This window comes from Pelodiscus sinensis, chromosome 1, assembly GCF_052426305.1.
Source record: "Pelodiscus sinensis isolate ZL-2025 chromosome 1, ASM5242630v1, whole genome shotgun sequence".
Lineage (NCBI taxonomy): Eukaryota > Metazoa > Chordata > Testudines > Trionychidae > Pelodiscus > Pelodiscus sinensis.
Genome location: NC_143052.1, coordinates 29,448,548 through 29,471,378, shown reverse-complemented (window position 1 = coordinate 29,471,378; position 22,831 = coordinate 29,448,548). Strand labels below are relative to the sequence as shown.

The 22,831-nt window shown below is 42.5% G+C and overlaps 1 protein-coding gene across 1 annotated transcript in view; it reads left to right on the top strand.

Moving 5' to 3' along the window:
- Window positions 1-22,831, top strand: part of LRRK2 (leucine rich repeat kinase 2) — a 118,692-nt gene that overhangs the window by 68,503 nt on the left and 27,358 nt on the right. Inside the window, exons 25-32 of the mRNA XM_075927389.2 lie at window positions 1,716-1,864; window positions 8,251-8,344; window positions 11,402-11,588; window positions 13,290-13,471; window positions 14,052-14,281; window positions 15,789-15,916; window positions 17,135-17,353; window positions 19,324-19,525. Of these exons, the coding sequence (XP_075783504.2) occupies window positions 1,716-1,864; window positions 8,251-8,344; window positions 11,402-11,588; window positions 13,290-13,471; window positions 14,052-14,281; window positions 15,789-15,916; window positions 17,135-17,353; window positions 19,324-19,525 (1,391 nt within the window). The remainder of the gene's footprint in view (window positions 1-1,715; window positions 1,865-8,250; window positions 8,345-11,401; window positions 11,589-13,289; window positions 13,472-14,051; window positions 14,282-15,788; window positions 15,917-17,134; window positions 17,354-19,323; window positions 19,526-22,831) is intronic.

Here is a 22,831-nt window from a genome sequence, read left to right as displayed (position 1 = left end):
GGAGTGATAAAATGGATTATGATGGGAGGTTGACTCCATGCAATACCAATCGTAGGAGTCCCTAACTGCTCCCAAGTCACTTAATTACCAAGAATCTCTCTTTAAATCCTTTTTCCAAGCCGTTTATCCCTTAGGCTGTGTCTACACTGGCGCGATCTTGCGCAAAAGCAGCCACACTTGCGCAAAAACTTGCTGCCTGTCTACACTGGCCGCGTGTTCTTGCACAAGTAAACTGATGTTCTAATGTGTGAAATCAGGGCTTCTTGCACCAGAACTCTGATGCTCCCGCTCAGGAATAAGCCCTTTTGCGCAACTGTTCTTGCACAAGAGGCCAGTGTAGACAGGCAACATGAATTTCTTGTGCAAGAAAGCCCTATGGTTAAAATGGCCATCAGAGCTTTCTTGCGCAAGAGAACGTCTACACTGGCACGGATGCTCTTGCGCAAAAGCACATGCCAGTGTAGACGCTCTCTTATACAACTACTTTTTAGCGCAAGAGTTCTTGCGTTACAGTTTTTGCGCAAGATCACGCCTGTGTAGACGTAGCCTTACTGTATACCTTCTTTTATGGGGTGACTGCACTGAACATCCGCTATACATTTAAATAGTGAATTGCATCATATGGCCTATTGCCTGCCTTGCCCTGCATGAACAGGGCCCACCTGAACCTGCAGTGAGGAAGGCAAAAAAGCCCCACCTGCACATGAGCCAATATGGTAAAAAGGGAAAAGTTCCTTCCCAGACCCCCTCAGTAGGATGGTTAGCATAATGCCCAAAGTGGATATAGCCAATAACCCGATCCATTTTCCACCAAAACGGGGAGGGAGGGTGGTTGCTGCCAACTCTGCTTTGTGAATCAGAAGGGAGGGTCCTTGTACAGGCCAACTTCTTACATCTCACAAGAGTGAGTTTTACGGCTTCCTCTTCTCCCATCAGGCCATCAAGAATTGCTCTCTTCTTCCCGCCAGCCTGACAAATAACCCCCCAGCTTAAGATTCGTGGTGGTGAATCTTAAAAGTGTCTGAATTCTCCTTGTCTGTCCATGTTCTATAAAACTTGATCATCTGTTTCTTTTAAAATTGATGGGTGGTTTTATGTTGCAGTCCTGCAAGCACACATTATGTCAATGGAAGTGCTTACATAGGGCATGTCTACACCCCAATCAGACACTGTAGTTTCCCATGTCAGCTGTCTTGGGCTCATGGGGCTCAAGCTAAAGGGTGATTTAATTTCAGTGTAGACATTCAGGCATAGGCTAATTCTAGGTATTAGGACTCTGAAGTGGGAAGGTCCCAGAGCTCAGGCTGCAAACTGAGCCTGAATGACTACACTGCAATTAAACAGCTACTTAGCCTGAGCATGGACTCGTTACAGGTTTTTAATTGTGGTGTAGGCATATCCTTACTTAACCACACATGTGCATGAAGGATTGGACCTTAGTGTGTAGTCAGAAAATGGCATTTTATTGCACATTCTGACATTTGAATTATAAGATGAATAAATATGGTGTTGATATTTATCACTGATGTATTCATGTTGTCATAATCCTTGGTATTGTGGACAAATATCAATCCTGATTCATCAGACATTACTCAGGTAAAACTGTTTTCAGTTTCTGTTTGTGTAAGTATGGACATCAAAATCAAGTCTATAAGTTTCCATTTATTTAGAAAGTGGTTTTTTATAACGCTTTTAATTGTTTTCTTTTACCTTAGAAACAAAATTTCAGGTATATGTTCACCCATATGCTTAAAGGAACTGAACGTTTTAAATATTAACAAGAACAATATTTCATCTGTGGCTGTTAATTTTCTCAAGGAGTGCACAAAATTGGAGCTATTCAGTGCCAGGATGAATTTACTTGGTAAGTATCCTGGATGTTGCTAATGAAAGAAGTTCAGATGATACATGCTGTAATCCAGATAGAGACAAGGGAAAGCAGAACAGTTAACATAAAGATTGCTTGAAAAACAGCAAGGTGTAATATACAATTTAGGTTGGACCTCCCTAGTCCAGCACCCTTAGCACCTGAGCTGTCCTGGACCAGAGAGTTTGCTGGACTAGGGAGGTCAGTGCTCCCCTGCTGGCTGTACCCCTTCTGGGCTCTGGCCTGGGCTCGCAACCCTGCTTATCCACCCACTGCCCCAGGGTCTCCGTGGATTCCAGGCAGGACCACTTGGCTGTTGCCGGTCCCACTGCCACAGAGTGTTCCCGGGGTTGTTGAAAACTAGCTAATAGATATGGGGTGGTAAAGTAACTGGCCCTGCAGCACCAGAGGTTCCCCTCCCCTGCTGTTTCGGCCAGTTCCCCAGGCCAGTCCTGCAGCCGCTTGTAATTCTGGCTGCCTGCCTCCACCAGCCCCGCTTCAGCCAGGGAGTTTTCTGGTAGAGGCTGCTCAGTCATCCCAACCCCGCTGTCACCGGGGGTTTCTGGCCATCTGTTGGCAGCCCATCTGCAACCAAGGGTTCCCTGGCTGGGGCTGGGATTTCCTGGTCACCTAGTCCCGCTAACACCAGGGGTTCCCTGGCCAGGGTGGGGGTGAGGCTCCCCAGATGCCTCTTGGACCAGCCAAGGCTCCCTAGCCCCTTCGTTGATCCTGCCTCGGGGGCTCTTTGATACACTGATGTTGCCAGACCAAAGAGTCCTGGATTTAGGAGGGTTGAACCTCATAAACATTTATCAACAGTTACCTAACCACCTTATATCTATTAGCTACAGTTTACCACAACACTTAGCATTTGTACAGTTATTTCCCTATCCTTGCTGTAGAAAATAACTGTTGTATCTCAGGAATTGTGGTGTAATATTTACTGATAAATATTAACTTGAAACTGAGTCTTCTCTCATGCCAATTTTATATCCGTATAACTCCTTTGATTTAAATGTCCACTGGTTTCAGTGAGACGAAAGCCAGCTTTTGAGTGTCTTCATAGATTACTGCTGAAACTGCCTTCTGATGAAGCAATGCATAGTATGATCCAATGGCTTAACATATTTTATACAAAAAATTAACAACGAATTTGAGAAAATTTAATACATGTATCACCTGTCCTAGTGATTTCACTGAAGTTGTTACATTATTATTAGAATTTTGTATTTGTCTAACATAAAGGGTATGTCTAGACTACATGCCTCTGTCGCCAGAGGCAGGTAGATTAGGCTACCAGGCATAGGAAAATGAAGTGGCGATATAAATAATCGCCGCTTCATTTAAATTTACATGGCTGCTGCGCTGAGCCGACAAACAGCTGATCAGCTGTTTGTCTGCTCAGCGTGATAGTCTGGACGCGCGGGGGTCGACATCAAAGGCATTTGTCAACCACCCAGGTATGCCTCCTGGGATGAGGTATAACTGGGTGGTCGACAAATACCTTTGATGTCGACACCCGTGCGTCCAGACTACCGCGGTGAGCCGACAAACAGCTGATCAGCTGTTTGTCGGCTCAGCGCGGCAGCCATGTAAATTTAAATGAAGCAGCGATTATTTAAATCGCCGCTTCATTTTCCTATGCCTGGTAGCCTAATCTACATGCCTCTGTCGCCAGAGGCATGTAGTCTAAACGTACCCACAGAAACTTTTATTTTGCACATGCTTATAATCTAGTTTCTTCTTCGAGTGATTGCTCATGTGCATTCCAATTAGGTGTGTACGTGCAGCGTGCACACACTATCGGAAGTTTTCCCCTCAGCAGTACCCTGAGGGCCAGCAAGGGAGCCAGTCCCTTCCTCCTGGTCAGTCGTCTCCAGGTCCCAGGGGGGAAGCGTGGCTCCAGTGAGCCCAAACTCCCCCAGCCCCATCCATGGTTTCATCGCAGGATCCAGAGCTCATGGGTGCTCCGGTGGGAGTGGTCTGGAAGGGGTCATCATCCTCCTCTCTGGACGAGGTACTGGGTGATTCCGCATCATCCATGCTCTCCATGGATGCGAGAGCCCACCAAGACCTTCTCTGCTGCCTGGCTCAAAGTTTGGGAGTCCAGGCAGAGAAAGGTGTCCGAGGACTTGGATCCTCCCATGGATATCTTGCACTCTGACACCCCCCTCCAGTGTGGCTCTCCCGGTTAACAAAACAGTGGCCAAAATTTCTAAGGCCCTATGGCAAACTCCCACGTCTATTCCTCCCACTGATAAGCAGGCCGAAAGAAGTTACTTTGTCCCTCCATTGGGCAATGAACACTTGTTCTCCCATCGTCCCCCTGGCTCCCTAGTTGTATAAGCCATTAATCAAAGTGAGAGACAGGGTCAGCCTGCTGCCACCCCTAAAAACAGGGAGGTGAAAAAGACTGACCTGCTCGGCCAAAAGGTCTTCGTGTCCGGGGGCATTCAGTATTGCATTGCTAATCAGCAGGTCCTCTTGTTGTGGTATGCCTATAACACTTGGGCATCCATGGATAATTTCATGGACTTACTGCATACTCCCGCTCCCCAGAGGTGCACTTACGTAAATAGGAATGTTCCTAGAGCACCTTCCCCGGGCCCGCGTCCTGACTTAGCCTGCTGCAGGAGTGGTAATGGTAGGAACAATAGGCGCCAGCCGCGCCTAGCCCCAGGCAATAACCAGGGGCCTCCCAACAAACCCTCGGGTCCCCATTAGGGCTTTTGACTGGATCCCCGAGGGCATCTTACCAATCTCCCCACTAAATTTCCGGGTCCAACATCTTCTTACACTAGTGGTGGAACACGTTCCCCCCGAGTTTCGGGGCGGGGTTCTATTCCTGCTACTTTCTGGTCTTAAAGGCAAAAGGGGGCCTCCATCCCATCCTGGACCTCAGAGCCCTCAATTCCTTTATCGCCAAAGCAAAATTCAAAATGGTGACACTGGCGTCTATAATTCCCTCATTAGCCCCCAGAGACTGGTATGCTGCCCTCGACTTAAAAGAGGCTTACTTCTACATTTCAATTGCCTCCCACCACCGCAGGTTCCTCTGATTTACTGTGGGCTGGACCACTACCAATTCACGGCCCTCCCCTTTGGTATTTCCACGGCCCCTCGGGTCTTCACCAAATGCATGGCAGTGGTGGCTGCCGCGCTCAGAAAAAGGGACGTCCAGGTGTTCCCCTACCTAAACGATTGGCTCCTGAGGGGGAACTCAGAGACTCTGGTGAAAGACCACATCGCCATAGTCCACACACTCTTCGATGACTTAGGCCTTCTGCTAAATCTGGACAAATCAACCCTAACTCCTACCCCGATAATAGAGTTTGTGGGCACCACCCTGGACTCTGTCAGTGAGGGCCTTTCTACCCAGTTCCCGGTTCCTCACAATAGAGACGGCAGTCAGGGCGCTCCAGAATTTTCCAGTGACCACTGCCCGGACCTGCATGCGTCTCCTGGGCCTCATGGCCGCCTGTACTTATGTAGTGCAGTACGCCAGACTGCGCATGCGCCCGTTACAGATGTGGTTGTCACAAGTCCACAACCCATCCGTTCACTCATGGGACAGAGTGCTGATGGTGCAGAGTGCTCCGTCCTCCTTGTGCTGAACTGATGGACCCACCAGGCAGAGGTCTGTACAGGAGTCCCGTTCTCCAGACCAGTGCCATCCATCTGCCTGGTCATAGATGAGTCAGACACGGGCTGGGGAGCCCCCTTAGGAGACCTACACACACAAGGTGTGTGGTCTGCGGACAAGATCTCCCTGCATATCAGCATCAGGGAGCTCTGGGCAGTCCAACTGACTTGTGCGGTTTTCCTTCCCCACCTCAGGGGCAAGTCTGTCCTCATCCTGTCAGACAACACGACAGCGGTGGCGTATATGAACAGGCAGGGCGGGGCTCATTCTCCTCACCTGTGCTTGGAAGCAGTTCGCCTGTGGAACCTCTGCATCGAGATGGTTATCCACCCAATGGCCTCGTAGCTCCCGGGTTCCCAAAATGTCCTGGTGGGCAGGCTGAGCCGATCCTTTACAAGACACGAATGGTCCCTGAGGTGAGATGTAGCTCAATCTGTCTTCTGTGTGGGGGTCTCCCCATCTAGACCTATTCACCACAGGGCAGAACAAGAAGTGCCCACGGCTCTGCTCCCTCACGGGGCAGGGACAGAGTTCCCTGGAAGACGCTCTCCTCCTTCCCTGGCCACAGGGCTGGCTGTATGCCTTCCCGCAATTCCTGCTAATTCACAGGGTCCTCCTCAGAGTGTGGGAATTCAGGGAGTCCATGATTGTAATTGCCCCGGCATGGCCCAGGCAACACTGGTTTTTAACCGTCCTCAACCTGTCATGCAAGAGACCCATGACCCTCCTGCTGCTCCCGGACCTGATATCTCAGGACTCAGGCAGGCTCCCCACCCGGACCTGCATTCACTGCATTTGATAGCGTAGAAGCTCCGTGATTGACTGCGGAGCAGCTTCAGTGCTCAGAACTGGTTCAGGAAGTCCTGCTGCATAGCAGGAAGCCCTCCACTAACCATATGCATTGCTAAGTGGAAGCAATTCTGCACCTGGGCTTCCCAGAAGGGGAGTGCACCCAAGGTGGGCTACAATCCCTCTGATCCTAGATTACCTGTTGGAGCTCAGGCTCCAGGATCTCTATTCCTCCTCCATCAAGGTTCGCTTGGCGGCCATTTCGACCTTCCACCTGGGGGAAGGGAAGGAAAACCCTGTTTGCTAACCCAATGGTCAACAGGTTTCTGAAGGGGTTGGATAGGTTCTAACCACACATCTGGCAGCCTGCCCTCCAGTGGGACCTAAACCTGGTCCTTTCCAAACTCATGGGACCCCCCCTCCGTTTGAACCGTTAGCGATGTGTTCTCTCCTATACCTATCTTATAAGGTGTCTCTTCTGGTGGCACTCACATCAGCCAGGAGAGTATCCGAACTCAGGGCACTTACCTCGGATCCCCCCTACACGGTCAAAGGAGCCTAACCTTTCAAAGACAAGGTTAGGCTCCGCCCCCACCCAGGCTTTCTGACCAAGGTGGTGTCCTCTTTCCATACCTCCCAGGATATTTTCCTGCCAGTTTTTTACCCCAAACCACACGTGTCTGGGAATGAACAGGCTTTACACACTTTGGATGTGCATAGAGCATTAGCCTTTTATTTAGACAGGACAAAACCATTCAGGAAGACACCGCAACTCTTTGTGACCATCATGGAATGGGTGAGGGGCCAACCCGTGTCCTCCCAGCGAATCTTGTCCTGGATAACGGCTTGTATCAAGGAGTTCTATGCCTTGGTAGGGGTACCGGCTCTGCCCCTTAGAGCGCGCTCCACGAGAGCCGTGGCAGACTCCACCAGTTTCATTGTGCAGGTTCCCATCTTGAACATCTGCAAAGCCATTATATGGTCCACTGTACGCTAACGCATCAAGCTAGGGAAGACGTTGCTCTGGTTAGGACGGTCCTCCACGTCTCTGTAGCTTCAACATCCAGCCCTCCTCCATAGGTTCTGCTTTGGAGTCACCTAATTGGAATGCACATGAGTAATCACTCGAAGAAGAAAGAATGGTTTCTTACCTTGTAACTGTGATTCTTCGAGATGTGTTGCTCATGTCCATTCCAAATCCTCACCCGCTGCCCTCTCTCCGGAGTATTCTGGTAAGAAGGAACTGAGTGGGTGAGGGAGCCATTGGGAGGGTATATATGGGCCGATATACTGGCGCCACTCCAGTTTCCCTTGCTGGCCCTGAAGGGTACTACTGAGGGAAAAACTTCCGACAGTGCATGCATGCTGCATGTACACACCTAACTGGAATGGACACGAGCAACACGTCTCAAAGAATCACAGTTACGAGGTAAGTAACTGTTCTTTCTCAGTGTTTTAGGAGGTAGCTGTTATATCTGTAGTAAGCAAAAATTTTAAGTGTTCTTTTATCCACATAAGGTGTTTTATACTACATTGATGGACTGACAAAATACTAACAGCATGTAATGTAAATAATACTTCAGTATTGAATAACAATATGACATTAAATATACAGTCTAAAAAAAGTTTTTAAAAAAGAAATATTTGGGGGGAAAACGGGTGTTTAAATTCTTCTTTAAACTCCTCAAATTTGGAATTCAGTTTTCAAATGGAGTTCTTGAAGGAAACCCAAATCCTGTTTTTTGGGAGCTTAGCTGAACACTTGGGTGTTTAAATGGCTATTCATTTTTATCAATGCCAATTTGAGTGCCAGGAATAGAATCAGATACCAGTGTTTGGAAATTAGTCTAAAAAATCTATCTCTAATTTTAGAAAATGACAACTTTATAAACTAAATTAAAAAGTGCTGAAAATGCATAAAGGAAATAATTTAATTTCTTTTCTATTGTAGATACCATACCTGACTTGTCATCTAGCATAACAAGTTTAAAATTATCTCAAAATAATTTTGTCAATATTCCAGAAGCGATACTACTTCTTCCACAGTAAGTTATTTCACTTGTTAAGGCCAATGTTAGGTTCTTAGTAAAGAAAAAACTAGTGGAATGATCATTATTAAGCAGAAAATATGGCACGTTTCAACTCAGAGTTTTCAGTTTTCAGCAAATCATCCTAAAAAGGCTAGATCTAAAATGTGGTGACCATTAACTTAAGCCAGAATAGGTCACTTTTTATTCAATAACTGCAGAAAGCTTGAATTCCCTAGATAGTTCCAGACTATGAATCTCTCATTCAACTAAGATACATTTTTAGGAATCCTGAAGCTGCCCAACTTTGACTCTAGTGCTAGAACCAATTTGTTTGTTCTGGTGCAAAGAAGGTAAAAAAACATATTGGCAATTTCTTTTTTTGTAGAGTCTTACAACTTAATCCTTTTGGCAAGGCAGTTGAGTCCAGTGATTGTCTTCCCAAATATTTATAATAAGTTCCTTCCCAAAGAATAACTCTGTACATGTCCCCTAAGATGAATTGGGCTAAAGCTGCATTTGTCACAAAGCATTGTTCATATGAAAAGTAGCCCTGTTAATGCATGCATCTGATGAAGTGGGTCTTTGCCCACGAAAGCTTATGCTCCAACACTTCGGTTAGTCTATAAGGTGCAACAGGACTCCTCGCCGCTTTTGCAGATTCAGACTAACATGGCTACCTATATGATACTAGTAGGAATGTGAATGAGCAATAAGCCTCACTCTTGATGGATAAGGCTTACCAGTTTAAGTTAACCGGTGGGGGTTGGAGCAGCTACCCGCCTGCTGCAGGCAGGGGGCTGCTCAGCCCCATAGTAGGGGCCTGCCACTGACAGAGGCTGCTCTGCCTGCGGTGGGCCTGGGTCTGCTCTGCCCAGGATGCAGTAGCAGTGCCTACCTGTAGGTCACCTTGGCCTGCCACAGTCAGGGGCTGCTCCAGCATCCCAGCTGAAGCAGGCTGTGTCCGCAGCAGACACAGGCGCTGCATAGACAGGCTGCTCCAGCCAGAACCCCTGCCTGTAAGGTGTCCTGTCCTGCTGGTAGCAGGGGCTGCTCCGTCTCAGCTGGTGGTATTTTATTGTTTACCAGCATGATTAAAATTGTAATTAATCCTGACTTTTAAATCATAATTAAAAATGATTTAAAATAAAACATTTTAAATAATTTTTAAATCATAATTATTTTTTTAGTTAATTGTGTGAGTTTATGATGATTAAGTGACAACCCTAAAACTTAATATACTTATTGAAGGAGATGCAGCACTCAAGCATTGTTTTACCCAGACATGTCAGGTCCATGAATTCCTTGCATAGTCCATTTTTCACATTGAAATAAATACATTTGCATTTGTTCAGTAGATTACACATAGAAATAAGTGCACAAAATACATGTGTTTCTTTAACATACAGTCTTGCAGTACATGAATGCAAGTACATTTTGAGATACTTAGTGCCTTTTTATTTGACTATCATAAAACACATTAAAATAAATGCATTCTGATATATTTAAATGCATGCTTTAAGCGTGTTTAATTTAGTAAACACGCCATTATTGTGAAGTCACTTGAACCTGGGATCATTTGGCCAAATCCTGCTCTGATACATGGGTAAAAAACTAGAATAACTCAATTGATTTCATTTGTGTTACTCCATATTTACATGTGTGTGACTGACATCAGAATTTAGATTTGGTCTTTGATTAATCTGGACATCATCATGCACAAACATCTTACTGTATAAATATTGTTTTCCCAATAACAATATTGCAATATCATTACATCTGTTTGAAAGTGCCACTTCTGGTTCAGTCACTGATGTAAATATATTCCTTAATATATGAGTGTTCATTTTCAGAATACAAGCAAAAGCTTTTTTATTCGATATTCTGTTACCCAGAAAATTTTGTTATTTGGCAGTGGCCCCAGTCACAATACCGCCATGTTTTCAGGCATCATGCACCTGCCTCCTGCCCCAGTACAAAAAGGATGTGGACGCATTGGAGGAAGGTCCAGCGGAGAGCAACTAAAATGAGGGGGGTTTTGATAGCAGCCTTCAACTTCCTCAAGGGAGGTTCCAGAGGATGGAGAGAGGCTGTTCTTAGGAGTGACAGATGGCAGAAAAAGAGTAATGGTCTCAAGTTACAGTAGGGGAGGTCTAGGTTGGATATTAGGAAAAACTATTTCACTAGGAGGGTGGTGAAGCACTGGAAGGGTTACCTAGAGAGACGGTGGAATCTCCATCCCTAGAAGTTTTTAAGTCTCAGCTTGACAAAGCCCTGGTGGGGATGATTTAGTTGGGATTGGTCCTGCTTTGTGCAGGGGGCTGGACTCTAGGACCTCCTGAGATCTCTTCCAGCTCTATGATTATATAGGTCTGTTGTGGGGCTTCTGACAGCCAGCACTGCCAACTTACCTCTTCAGCAGGTGCCTCCTTCCCCCTCAGCCTGCCTTGAGCTCCCATTATGGGGCAGGGACAGAGCAATAAGTTTTGTTATCCAGCACATTCAATTAAACTGCAATCCCCATTCCTCATGACTGCTGGGTAACAAAGCTTTCACTGTATATTATTTCATGTGTAAATAAATCCATTAAAAGTACATGTAACCCATGCACCTACTGATTGTGGTTCACTGTTCCATATAGAGGCACTTGGGTCACTTACAGAAAGAAGAATGAGTATGCTCTACAGGCTTAGCTGAGAGCCAGCTGGCTTTTAGCTCAAGTGGTAGAGGTTCATTCAGAGGTCCCAGGTGGCGTTACATACACTTTATTGAATCAGTTAATAGTTTTCTGGTTTTCTTTTCCTTTTTATCCCCTGATATAGCTGCATCCTATTTCCAGTATCTTCTTAGATAACTGCTGTTGCTTTCTACCCTTATTTCCTTTAAGATAACTGTTGAAGTTAGCCTTATTTAGTCAATAATCTTCTGTTTTCTATTTTCCTATCTACATTTCCAACTGAAATTCTTATTCTAATACATGTTCTCTTTTTTCAGTATAGTTTAAGGTTAATATAATTATAACTAGTTTCCTTTTTATTTATTTTCTCTTCTAATTTTCTCCCTTTGTTTTCTTAGTTTGCGATCAGTAGACTTAAGCAATAATAAAATCATAAATCTGCCTGGACCTATGCACTGGAAATCCTTAAACTTAAGGGAGCTCTTGTTTAACTACAATCAAATAGCCATTTTGGATTTGAATGAAAAAGTACATGCATGGTCTAGGCTAGAAAAGCTACACCTGTCTCATAACAAGTTAAAGGAGGTAAAGTATGATTTTTTTTATTTATTTTTTTTATCTAAAAACATCAAATCACTTTCCACATACATATGATCTTTAAAATGATCACTTGGTTTTCAGATCAACCATAAACAAAATGTGTTCCCTCTTCTTTGAGTGCTTGTTTATGTCAATTCCAGTTAGGTGTGCATATTCCAGTGCATGGTTATCTGAAACTTATTTCCTCAGCAACTCCTGACAGGTTGCCTGAGGAGCTCCCAGGAGAGGTGCCTTCATGATGCTCAGTATAAGACCCTGTCAACCCAAGCCCCCCTTCAGTTTCTGCTTACTTTCCGTGGCGAAGGTTGGAACTGTGTCTCACTTGCTTTGCGAGTGCTTCCATAGACTCAGGCCTCACCCAGTCTTCCTGCCCAAGATGGCATCTCAATTCCATATTGACCAAGACATCTGTCAGTATTCTCTCCCTGGCTACATCCTAGTGTGTGGGAGCAGAGGCTTCACTCACTAGATATCCAGTACATGCTAACGTTCTACATCAAGAAGGCAAAGCCTTTACGGAAATATAAGCAACTGTTTGTATCGAATGCCAACCAAATGAAAGTGATTCCTTTCTTCCTGGGTCATAGCCTGCATCCATACTTACTAAGAGCTCACCAAGCTCACAGACCCAGCTATTAGGGCTCACTCAACACCTGGCCCCGGTGTCTATTAGGGATGTGAATTGTTAAACAATAAGCATCACCGTTAATGAGCAACTGGTTTCAGTTAACTGGTGTGGGCTGGAGTAGCTCCAGATTTAACCAGTTAAATGAGATATTATATACCTGGTGCCTATAGTTGGCCACAATAGCCTATCAAGGAGATCTGCAGAGCCACAATCTGGTCTTCCATCTGCATTTTTACCACTCACTTCCCCCAATATACCAGAGAGGATGCAGGTTTTGGCAGAGAACATAAGTCGTTATCCAATCAGTAATTCCTTAACTCTTACCCAATCTTCAGGTAGAGCTTGGCCATCACCTGATTGGAATCGACAAACTAGTTCTTCAAGAAATAAAAATAGATATTCCTCTTCTCCTGTTGTCTTTCGAGATGTGGTTTTTACGTTCATTCCAGTACCCACCTTCCTTCTTGCAGGCTACTCTGATAGAGGGGAAGGCACTAAAGGGGGGTCAGATTGGCAATGTCACATATGTAGTGACTTCATGGCACTCTTCCAAGGGCTCTCTAAGTGACCCAACAGGAAATGCTAAGGGAAAAAGCTTCCAGTGACAGTTCCTGTGGCATTTAAACACTTGATTGGAATGGATATGAACAACACATCTCAAAGAACAACAGTTAGGAGAAGGTGAATTGCTATTTTTTCTAGTGCTGCTTTTTATGATTGAAGACCCTAGTAGTAAAATAGCGTACAATTAGAATTGTGTATTGCCTTCAAAAAGAATATGAATATCTTCCCTTAAGTTTTTCTGACTTCAATGTATGGTAAAAACAGTACCTATCGTCTTTGTAAAAAGGTTATTAATTAGTTCTTTAAAAATTAACTTTCTTCTCCATCAAGATATTAGGCATGTATACTTTTAGATAACAATAGTAACTGGAAGAAAAGAATTGGAATTGTTTGGTCTTATTAAATATTTCCTTAAGAGATTCATCTTCATACATAGAAAAATAAATGTCAACTTTTAATAAATGCTCAAATTTTATTAACATTTCTCTATATAGATTCCTCCACAGATTGGCTTCCTTGAAAACTTGACATCTCTGGATATAAGCTATAACCCTGACTTGAGATCCTTTCCAGATGAAATGGGAAGGTTGTCCAAAGTCTGGGATCTTCCTTTGGACGGGCTTCATCTTAATTTAGATTTCAAACATGTTGGATGCAAAGCCAGAGACATTATAAGGTTTGTTGTCCTATTGTTGTTCTTATCTCTTTTTCATACAATCTTAAGACTGGACGGGAACTTGAACTAGATGACCTTTCAAGTTCCCTACACTTATGGCAGGATGAGGTATTAAGATTTTATGAAATACTTGTCTGGTAACAGCATTGCCCTTCAGAGGTAACAACTGATTTCCCACGTGATCTTTGACTGTCTGTGATTCCTGGGAACCTTGTTCCTCAAGAAAAATGTGGTCCATAACCATATGAATATTTAATAGTACCACTTTGAGTTGATGACACCTCCAGAAAAACATGACTTTTATGCAAAGATTATTTACTGATTGCTTAGTATATCTTTAATGTGTTACAATATGTTACTCAGAGTAAGTTTTACAATAATTGAAAACACAGACTAAATATTTTTTTAAATCTGAAATGAACACACATACTGTCAAATATTAAATGAAATATTAACAAAAAGGTTTTGATGTAAATAACTTGAAAAGTGGTTGGTATGATCTTGGTTTGCCAATTTGAGACTTCTTTGACATGTCACGTGTCTTTATTATACATTTTTGTTGTCTACTTTTTCATGCCAGGTTTCTTCAACAGCGACTAAAGAAGGCTGTCCCTTATAACAGAATGAAACTCATGATTGTGGGAAATACTGGCAGTGGTAAAACTACACTGTTGCAACAACTAATGAAATGCAAACGATCTGATTTGGGGACAGAGAAGGCTACAATAGGCATAGATGTAAAGGACTGGTCAGTTCCAGTGAAAGGCAAAGTGAAGAAAGATTTGATATTAAATGTCTGGGATTTTGGAGGTATTTGTTCAGAAACATATTAATTCATTGTCTTTATTAACTCATATACACAGTGTTTGTTCCTAGAAACTTTCTATAAAATCTCAAACCACATACAGTAGAATCTTGTTAATTCATATGCAGGATCAAAGAACCCATTGTGAGCTACTGAATTTTGCAAATTCGTGATTAATTGGACAAATACATAAAACAAAAGACCCAAAGATATTGCTTTATTAAATGTACTGTGTTCATTTATTTTGATAATACTGGTTTTAGTGTTAATTATGATAATGTGACTACAGAATAGTTGAATACTGCTGTTTGCTGTAGACTCTCAAAAATGTTGTTCTGAATGGGACCCAAGAGGTCATCTAATCTATCCCCCTGCACTAAGGCAGAATTAAGTTAAATTATAGTTAAGATTATAGACCATAACAGTTGTGTAAGGGCTCCCTCTAGTGAACTTAACAGAGTTCTGTTTGAGTACACAGGAAAAAATGCAAATGCAGGCTAAGTGTTCACTAACCATCCTAATCAGTCTTCAGGTATTTCCAATGTGCCTACCACATTTGTTTAGAACCAAAAACAAAATTATGGAAGAATATGAATAGAAAAACTATGGTGAAAACCTGATTCCATTGAAACTCAGTGGGAATTTTGCCATTGACTTCAGGGGAGGCAGGATATCATCCCTCTATGTGTTTTTTTTGTTGTTGTTCTCTCCTTTCTCTCTCCTCCACCCCATCCTTCCAGATTTCAGTAAGTTTGTACAGTCTTTTTCTCTAAAAGTGCTCAGTTTTCTCAGGAAGAGTCTTTATCAAAAGATCTATGTCTCATTTAGATCTGAACACAGTAATGTTTGGGCTTGGACTGATCTTGCCTATATAAGTTCCTTAGCCAATGTCAAACTGCTACAAATGTTCTACTTGTGGTGTCAGCTGTCTAAACCTGGGTCTTTCTATCAACATTGTTCCTGTGCAAGTTAAAAGTTGCAAAGAAGAAACATGAGATTGTCAGGATTTTTGTGAGAATTAATTGGATTTATGGATAGTGAACTAATGAGAAATGAGGTTCTGCTGTGTTGCTTTCACCTGAAAGCATGAAAACAATGTGGAGTCCTGTGGCACCGTAGAGACAAATTTGTTAGGGCATAAGCTTTTGTGGGTAAAACCTACTTCATCAGATGAATTGGACTTGAGTTTAGAGGTGTGTGTGTGTGTGTGTGTGTGTGTGTGTGTGTGTGTGTATATGGATAACAAAAGAAAAGATACTTGTGTAAATGAGTATTGTCTTTCTTTTTTTGTTCCTTATATATACCCATGCCTCTATAAGCTCCACTCCAATTCATCTGAGGAAGTGGGTTTTACCCATGAAAGCTTTTTCCCTAATAAATCTGTTTAGCCTCTAACATGCCAGAGGCCTCATAGTTGATTTTGCAGATACAGGCTAATATGGCTACCCCTCTGAGACTGAAAGATTGAAGTGAAGGAAGTAGTGTGAATAGTTTTATTTCTTTATCATTTAGGACAAGAAGAGTTCTACAGCGCTCATCCCCATTTTATGACTCAGAGAGCATTATATCTTGCTGTTTATGATCTCAGCAAAGGACAATCAGAAGTGGATGCTATGAAGCCATGGCTGTTCAATATCAAGGTAATAGGCAGCAAAGATTTTATAATATAGATTTTAAAATTCCTCTGTGAAAACATTAAAGAGAATTCACTTGAAACTTTGTTATGGGCTGTTCAACTGATACAAATATTAAAATTAGGAAATTTCTGGAATGCATATTGTTAGTTATGAATATGACCTTATAATTATTGCAAACTTATGAAGAAGTGCAGTTTTCAGTTTGTGCAGTAGGGTATGCATAATGAGAATTTGGCAAGATATGATGATGTTTTGCGTAGAATAATGAAACTGTGTAAAATAGCATGTCAAGTTCTGCACATAGATTCTAGTCCCCTTTTCCCACCGCTGTAAACTGCCCCCACTGCAGCCACTCCAATGGGGCTGAAGCCAAATAATGACTGAAGACCATTAAAGTCACTGAATCTGTGACCTCTGTGATGACATTATATTCTTAACTATTAAGTTGAGCATTATACCCTCATTGCTTTCAGTCTAACTGTACAAGAGGTAGGTCAGTACAAAAGTATTTGGGGTTTTTTTTCACCCTTGTCATAACTTACCAGTCTTCACTCATCACACATCATCATTCATCATCTGAAGAAGTGGGTTTTGCCCATGAAAGCTCGTGATACCATTCACGTTTTGTTAGCCTTTAAGGTGCTACTAGACTGTTGTTTTTTAAGTTTTTCCTGTTACAGACTAACTCAGCTATCCCTCTGAAGCTTTTCATCACACAGTGTTTATATGTTGGAGCAGGGTAACAAGATGTGATGCCACAGTCAATGAATTTTTAGTAAAAATCATAACTGACATATACTCTGTTCCCATTTTTGGTACCTCTAGTTAATCGATACACTAATTCCTTTGCTTGAAAGATTGTGTTTTCTAAAAGCACATTTGCTCAAGTATATTACTAGAAATGGAACCAAGCTGCAGAGTTTGGATTTAAAAGATTTCTTTTTATTACATATTTTTAAAACTCAGATTTTTCCATAAATTTTGGCACGATGTGAATTAAATCAATTTTTAAATTCCTAATATTGTTACTCTGCATTCCCTTCTGAGTAGAAAATAGACAAATACAAGTTATGACCAAAAGAGGTAGCAGTGGCAAACATGGTTTCCTTTTCACGTTCCTAGACTTTCTGTTATTATGACTGAATTGCTGAATTGTGTAAACGTAATCAGAGAGAATCATGATTCAATATTGCGATAAACTAATGTGGGTCTTATTAACAGGCTCGAGCTTCATCATCCCCAGTGATTCTTGTTGGGACTCATTTAGATGTCTCTAGTGAGAAGCAACGAAAGGCCTGTCTCTCTAAGATTACCAGAGAGCTGTTGAATAAGAGGGGTTTCCCAGCAATCCACGATTATCATTTTGTTAATGCTACAGAAGAATCAGATGCTATGATCAAACTTCGAAAGACAATAGTAAAGGAGAGTCTGAATTTCAAGGTAAACCTTCATTACAGTAAAAGTTGCAGAGGAAAGAATATTGCAACACATTTTTAGCATGAAATCAAGTTCGTGATACTTACTACACTACCTTAGACATAACAGAATGAAGGGGGGAAATCACCAATCAAAGGGTTTGCTTTCATGACATTTCTTTCTAAACTTTAGCACGGACATCATCTAAGTATAGTTTTTGTTTAACATATATCAGAAATAAAACATATGAATTGAAATAGATGAGCATTTTTGGATGAATTGTTGGATGGTTCTGATCCATAGCTACCCACCCTTGTTGAATGGCTACATGCTATTAGAAATAACAGATTAAGGGAGATAGGAGAATGTTTTTTGGTGCTGGCAGCTAGCCAGTTCTAAATTCTTGTGACACTACGGTTTGCTGGCAAACTATATTTTTATGTCCTAAAGGCTAATCCAGGATAATGGTGATAGTCGAAAGTTCATAAAATTGAAAACTTGTCATGATTGGTAAAGCAAACATCAGCTGCCAAACCCCCCTATAGAGTTCCTCCTATATAGACAGAATCTCCACAGGTATAAAAGTAGTGGAGGTAGCATTGTTGCTTCCTGCTCCAGCTGCCTCATTATATCTTACTCAAGGGGGCATGGGTGTATTGGGTTGGTGCCAGATGTATTGGGAGAGGAGACCAGAGGAGTGCAGAAGCGGGGCATAGATCAGAGGCGAAAAGGAGTTGGTGCTTGTGGAAGAGAAAAAGTTGCAACTGGCTCCCTACGGGTACATCTACACAGCAACATTATTGGGCACAATCCACTTAAGCTCATGATACCATCTACATGTTTTGTTAATCTTTAAGGTGCTACTAGACTATTTGTTGGTTTTTATGTTTTTCCTGTTACAAACTAACTTGGCTACCTGTCTGATTCTTCCAAGGGTACTTAAGGATGTAATAATATTTCTTGCTACATATAAAATCCAGTACCAAGTTGTTAATCATGTTAAGAACTTGAGGGGGAGTCTTCAATTGAAGGTTATTAACTAGATAAGTAGTTTGCGGAACTAAATTATTACTCATTATTTCTTCTCTAGCCTCAGAGTAAAAAGGCATTAGTTGCCACTGAGTAATGTCAAAAGATATTTGGTTCAATACAACATTAATGTTGATTCCAGTGATGAATTTCACATCATAAGAGAGCTTAGAGGAAAAAGTTAAAAAGAACTGGAATAAATCTTATATGAAAAATGTTCACATAAGTCTCTGAAAGGTCATTTATAGATATCTAATACATCAGAATTCCTTCAGTTTAGGTTACTTCCAGATAAACACCAGAAATGGGCTTTCTGGCCCCACTGAAGCCAATAGCAAAACTTCCATTGATTTCAGTATGGTCAAGATTCCACCACAATGATTAGGTCTCAGGTATGTAGAACAGCACTAGGATTCTAGACTGCTGAAAGTATGTCATTGGCATGCATGCTTCACTAACATACAATATTCCCTACTGAGATCTTTTCAACTTTTAGCTGAACCCTGATTACTATGGTCAGAAAGATTGAAAAACAAGACCAAGTAGGCATGATTATAGACAACTCTTTTTTGTTATGTCTTCTATCCATTGCTCTTTGTTACCCATATGTAATGTGTTACATTTTTTTAGCCATTCAGTAATTAGATTCCCTTTAAAAGACGTTATAAACACCTTTTATTTAAGATAAAGTGTCAAGTATGCAATTATTTACTTTTGTATATTAATGCGTGTTGGAAGTACTTTATGAAAATTAAATTGTGAAATATATTAATGTATCCTAATGGATTTTTTTTTAAATTTCTGTGACTCTTTAAAAAGCCATGGTTAGACATCAAATTACTGTTCTCTGGTTCTATTGACAGTGTTTTGTGATTGGTCATCCTTCCCTGCTTAATTTACATCTTGTATGCATCTGTCTAAATTTTTTTAAAGTGTTTTTAAGATTATTGTTCATAATTATACAGATCAGAGACCAGCCAGTAGTGGGTCAATTAATCCCAGATAGCTATCTGGAGCTTGAGAAGATAATTTTACGCGAACGTGAAAATGTTCCAACTGAATTTCCTGTGATTGACTATAAGCGATTAGTAGTACTGGTGGAAGAAAGCCAGTTACAGCTGGATGAAAATGAACTTCCTCATGCAGTTCACTTTCTGAATGAATCAGGTACTATAATCTCTTCACTGAGTTAAGATTTAGTGCCAGGAGTGTGTACCAGGACTGCAGCAGATTGCCACAACATAGTTGAAATAATAAAACCATGGAAAATGGGAGGCTGAAAGAGACCTTGAGAAGTTATATAAGTACACCCATCCCACCCCCCAGTACTGAAGCAAGCCAAGTATACCTAGACAGACAAGGATGATCTAGACTGTGCTTAGTCCTGCCGTGAAGGCAGGGGACTGGGCTCGATGACCTGTCGAGGTCCCTTCTAGCTCTAGTGTTCTATGATTCTAGACTACTGTCCTATTCTTAAAAACTTCCAGTGATTGGGGTTCCACAACCTCACTTGATAACCTATTCCAATACCGTTAGAAGGACTTTCCTAATATCTAATTAAAATTTCCCTTTTGAAGAGTAAGTCATTTACTATTCCTCCTACCTTCAGTGGACATAGAGAACAATTGATCACTGTCTTCTTTATAATAGCCCTTAATATATTTAGTTCTGGTTTTTTTTGTTTTTTTGTTTTCACCAGTAAACACAGTATTGACTTGAAACAGTACTGTGTTAAAGCTCAGTAGGGATTACTACAAAAAGTACTGAAGGTGTAGTTGTATTAAGACTGTAATGATCAATATGTATAATAAACATTAATTACTGACTATATAAAGAGAGAGACCTGAAACCCAGCCCATTTCTGGATAATTAAACTTGCATATCAATTAAAAAAATCAACCCCAAAAATGAAGTTTGCGTGAGAGTCATGTGCAGTTGAATTGACACTTGACAATTGCTCAAAAAAATGGTTACATACCTTTCCATAACTAGCCTTCAGGGTATGTTTCATGTGTCCGTTCGATGACACACCCATTTTCTCCTGTCTGTTGGAGAACATTTGGTGGTGAATGAAATGTAATGAGTCAGGGACTGCTCCACTCTTTTATACCATCATGCAGTGGAACTCTGCAACAGAGGAGTGCTTGAAAACCCCCAGCAAGTACCACTGAGAGGAGAAAAAAGTCTCCAATATTTGTGCATGGCGTGCTCATAAATGTGCAATGCAATGGATGTGTGTAACACCTCTCAAAGATCAAACAGTTACAGAAAAGTAGGTAACTATTTCTTACACTTGGAGTATGGCTTTTCAACCAGTTGTGCAGCCACCTAATAGTAATTTCATCTAGACCACATTTCCCTAGTCCCCTAGCTTATGAGAATGTTATGTGGGACTGTATCAAAAACCTTACTAAAATCAAGATATATGACTTCTACTGCTTCCCTCGTCAAAGAAGGAAATTTGATCTGGAATAATTGTTCTTGACATTACATGTTGGCTACTTTTATCACCTTATTATCATCTTGGTATTGTTACTCTTTTTTTTATGATTTCGTTTTGTTATCTCAAAATTTTGTAACCTAAGGAAAAGATCATGTGAAGGATTATTCTAACAATTTATGCCCCTTAACTTCTTTTGAAAGTAATAAACCTTCAGACTGCGTCTACATTGGCAAGTTTTTCTGCAAAAGCACATGCTTTTGCGGAAAAACTTACCAGCTGTCTACACTGGCCGCTTGAATTTCTGCAAGAACACTGACTGAAATTACTGTCTGAAATCAGTGCTTCTTTCGGAAATGCTATGCTGCTCCCGTTCGGGCAAAAGCCCTTTTGCGCAAATGCTTTTGCGCAAGAGGGCCAGTGTAGACAACGCGGTATTGTTTTGCGCAAAAAAGCCCCAATCGCGAAAATGGCGATCGGGGCTTTCTTGCGCAAAACTACATCTAGATTGGCATAGACGCTTTTCCGCAAAAAGTGCTTTTGCGGTAAAGCGTCCGTGCCAATCTAGATGCTCTTTTCCGCAAATGCTTTTAACTAGGCACAGGAAAGTGGCCGTCTAGGGCAGGAGAGCTGCCAGCCTGGCCACCCAGGAGCAGGTGTGCATGAAAATCAAGGGGGTCCACTGAGACCCCCGACCCTGAGACCTGAGCTTACAATGGCCATCCTGAGTCAGACCAAAGGTCCATCTAGCCCAGTAGCCTGACAGCGGCCAACCCTAGGGACCCTGGAGGGGATGGACCGAAGACAGTGACCAAGCCATTTGTCTCGTGCCATCCCTCTCCAGCCTTCCACAAACTTTGGGCAGGGACACCACTCCTACCCCCTGGCTAAGACTACTCCATGGACCCAACCTTCATGACTTGATCTCACTTCCCTTTAAACTCTGTTCTAGTTGTAGCCTTCACAGCCTCCTGCAGCAAGGAGTTCCGCAGGTTAACTATTTGCTTTGGGAAGAACAACAACTTTCTCTTACTAGTTTCAAGCCTGCTACCCATTCCTTTCCTTTGGTGTCCTCTAGTCCTTCTTTATGGGAACTCATGAAGAACTTTTCTGAATGCACCCTCTCCACCCAACCCCTGCTTTTAGAGACCTCTATCCTGTTCCCGCTCCATCTCCTCTTTTCTAAGCTGAACAGTCCCAGTCTCTGTAGCCTCTCTTCATCTGGGACCTGTTCCCAACCCCTGATCATGTTAGTTGCCCTCCCCTCTCCCAGCCTTTCTCTTCCCCTCTCCCACCTCCTTTTCCCAGTCTCCCCCAGTTTTGTTCAATAAAGACAGAGTCAATGTTGGAAGAAATGTTATCTTTATTTTGTACATCAATAAGAAGGGGGGCTAGGAAAGGGTAAGTGGAAGGAGGTGAGGGAGGAATGGGGTACGAGCCCCCGATGGGGAGGACTGGGCTGGCTCTGCGGGCTTCTGGAGGTGGAAGCTCTCCTGCAGCCCCCCGATTGCCCCCTCTCCCCAGATCGCAGCCTGCGGCAAGTGCAGCCGGGCTGATGGCCGAGTGCTGTGATGTGCCCAGTGTGGGTACTCCGGGCAATCCAAGCCAGGACTGCTTTGCAAGCGGGGCACCCCTTAGAATTGTCTGTCCGGGGTGGGGGTCGGGACCCTTTAAGCGCAGCCCTCGGCTAGCCTGAGACAGCATCTCCACGCTCTAAGTCCTCCTCTGATGCCCTGCTGGCACTGCTTCCGGCCATCCTTAAGCCCTGTTCAGGGTCCACTCAATGTGGACTTGCTAGTTCGAATTAGCAAAACGCTAATTCGAACTAGTTTTTAGTTCTAGACGCGTTAGTTCGAATTAGCTTAGTTCGAATTAACGTTGTAGTGTAGACGTACCCCCAGAGTGGGAACCTTTTGTTCTACATCTCTCCTTCCATGGAAAAACCAGGGTTAAAATGAAATTCCAGTATCAGTTGTTATGATCATGTCTTACTAGTCCAATCACCGTTGGAAGTATAGGACAAACAAAACTGT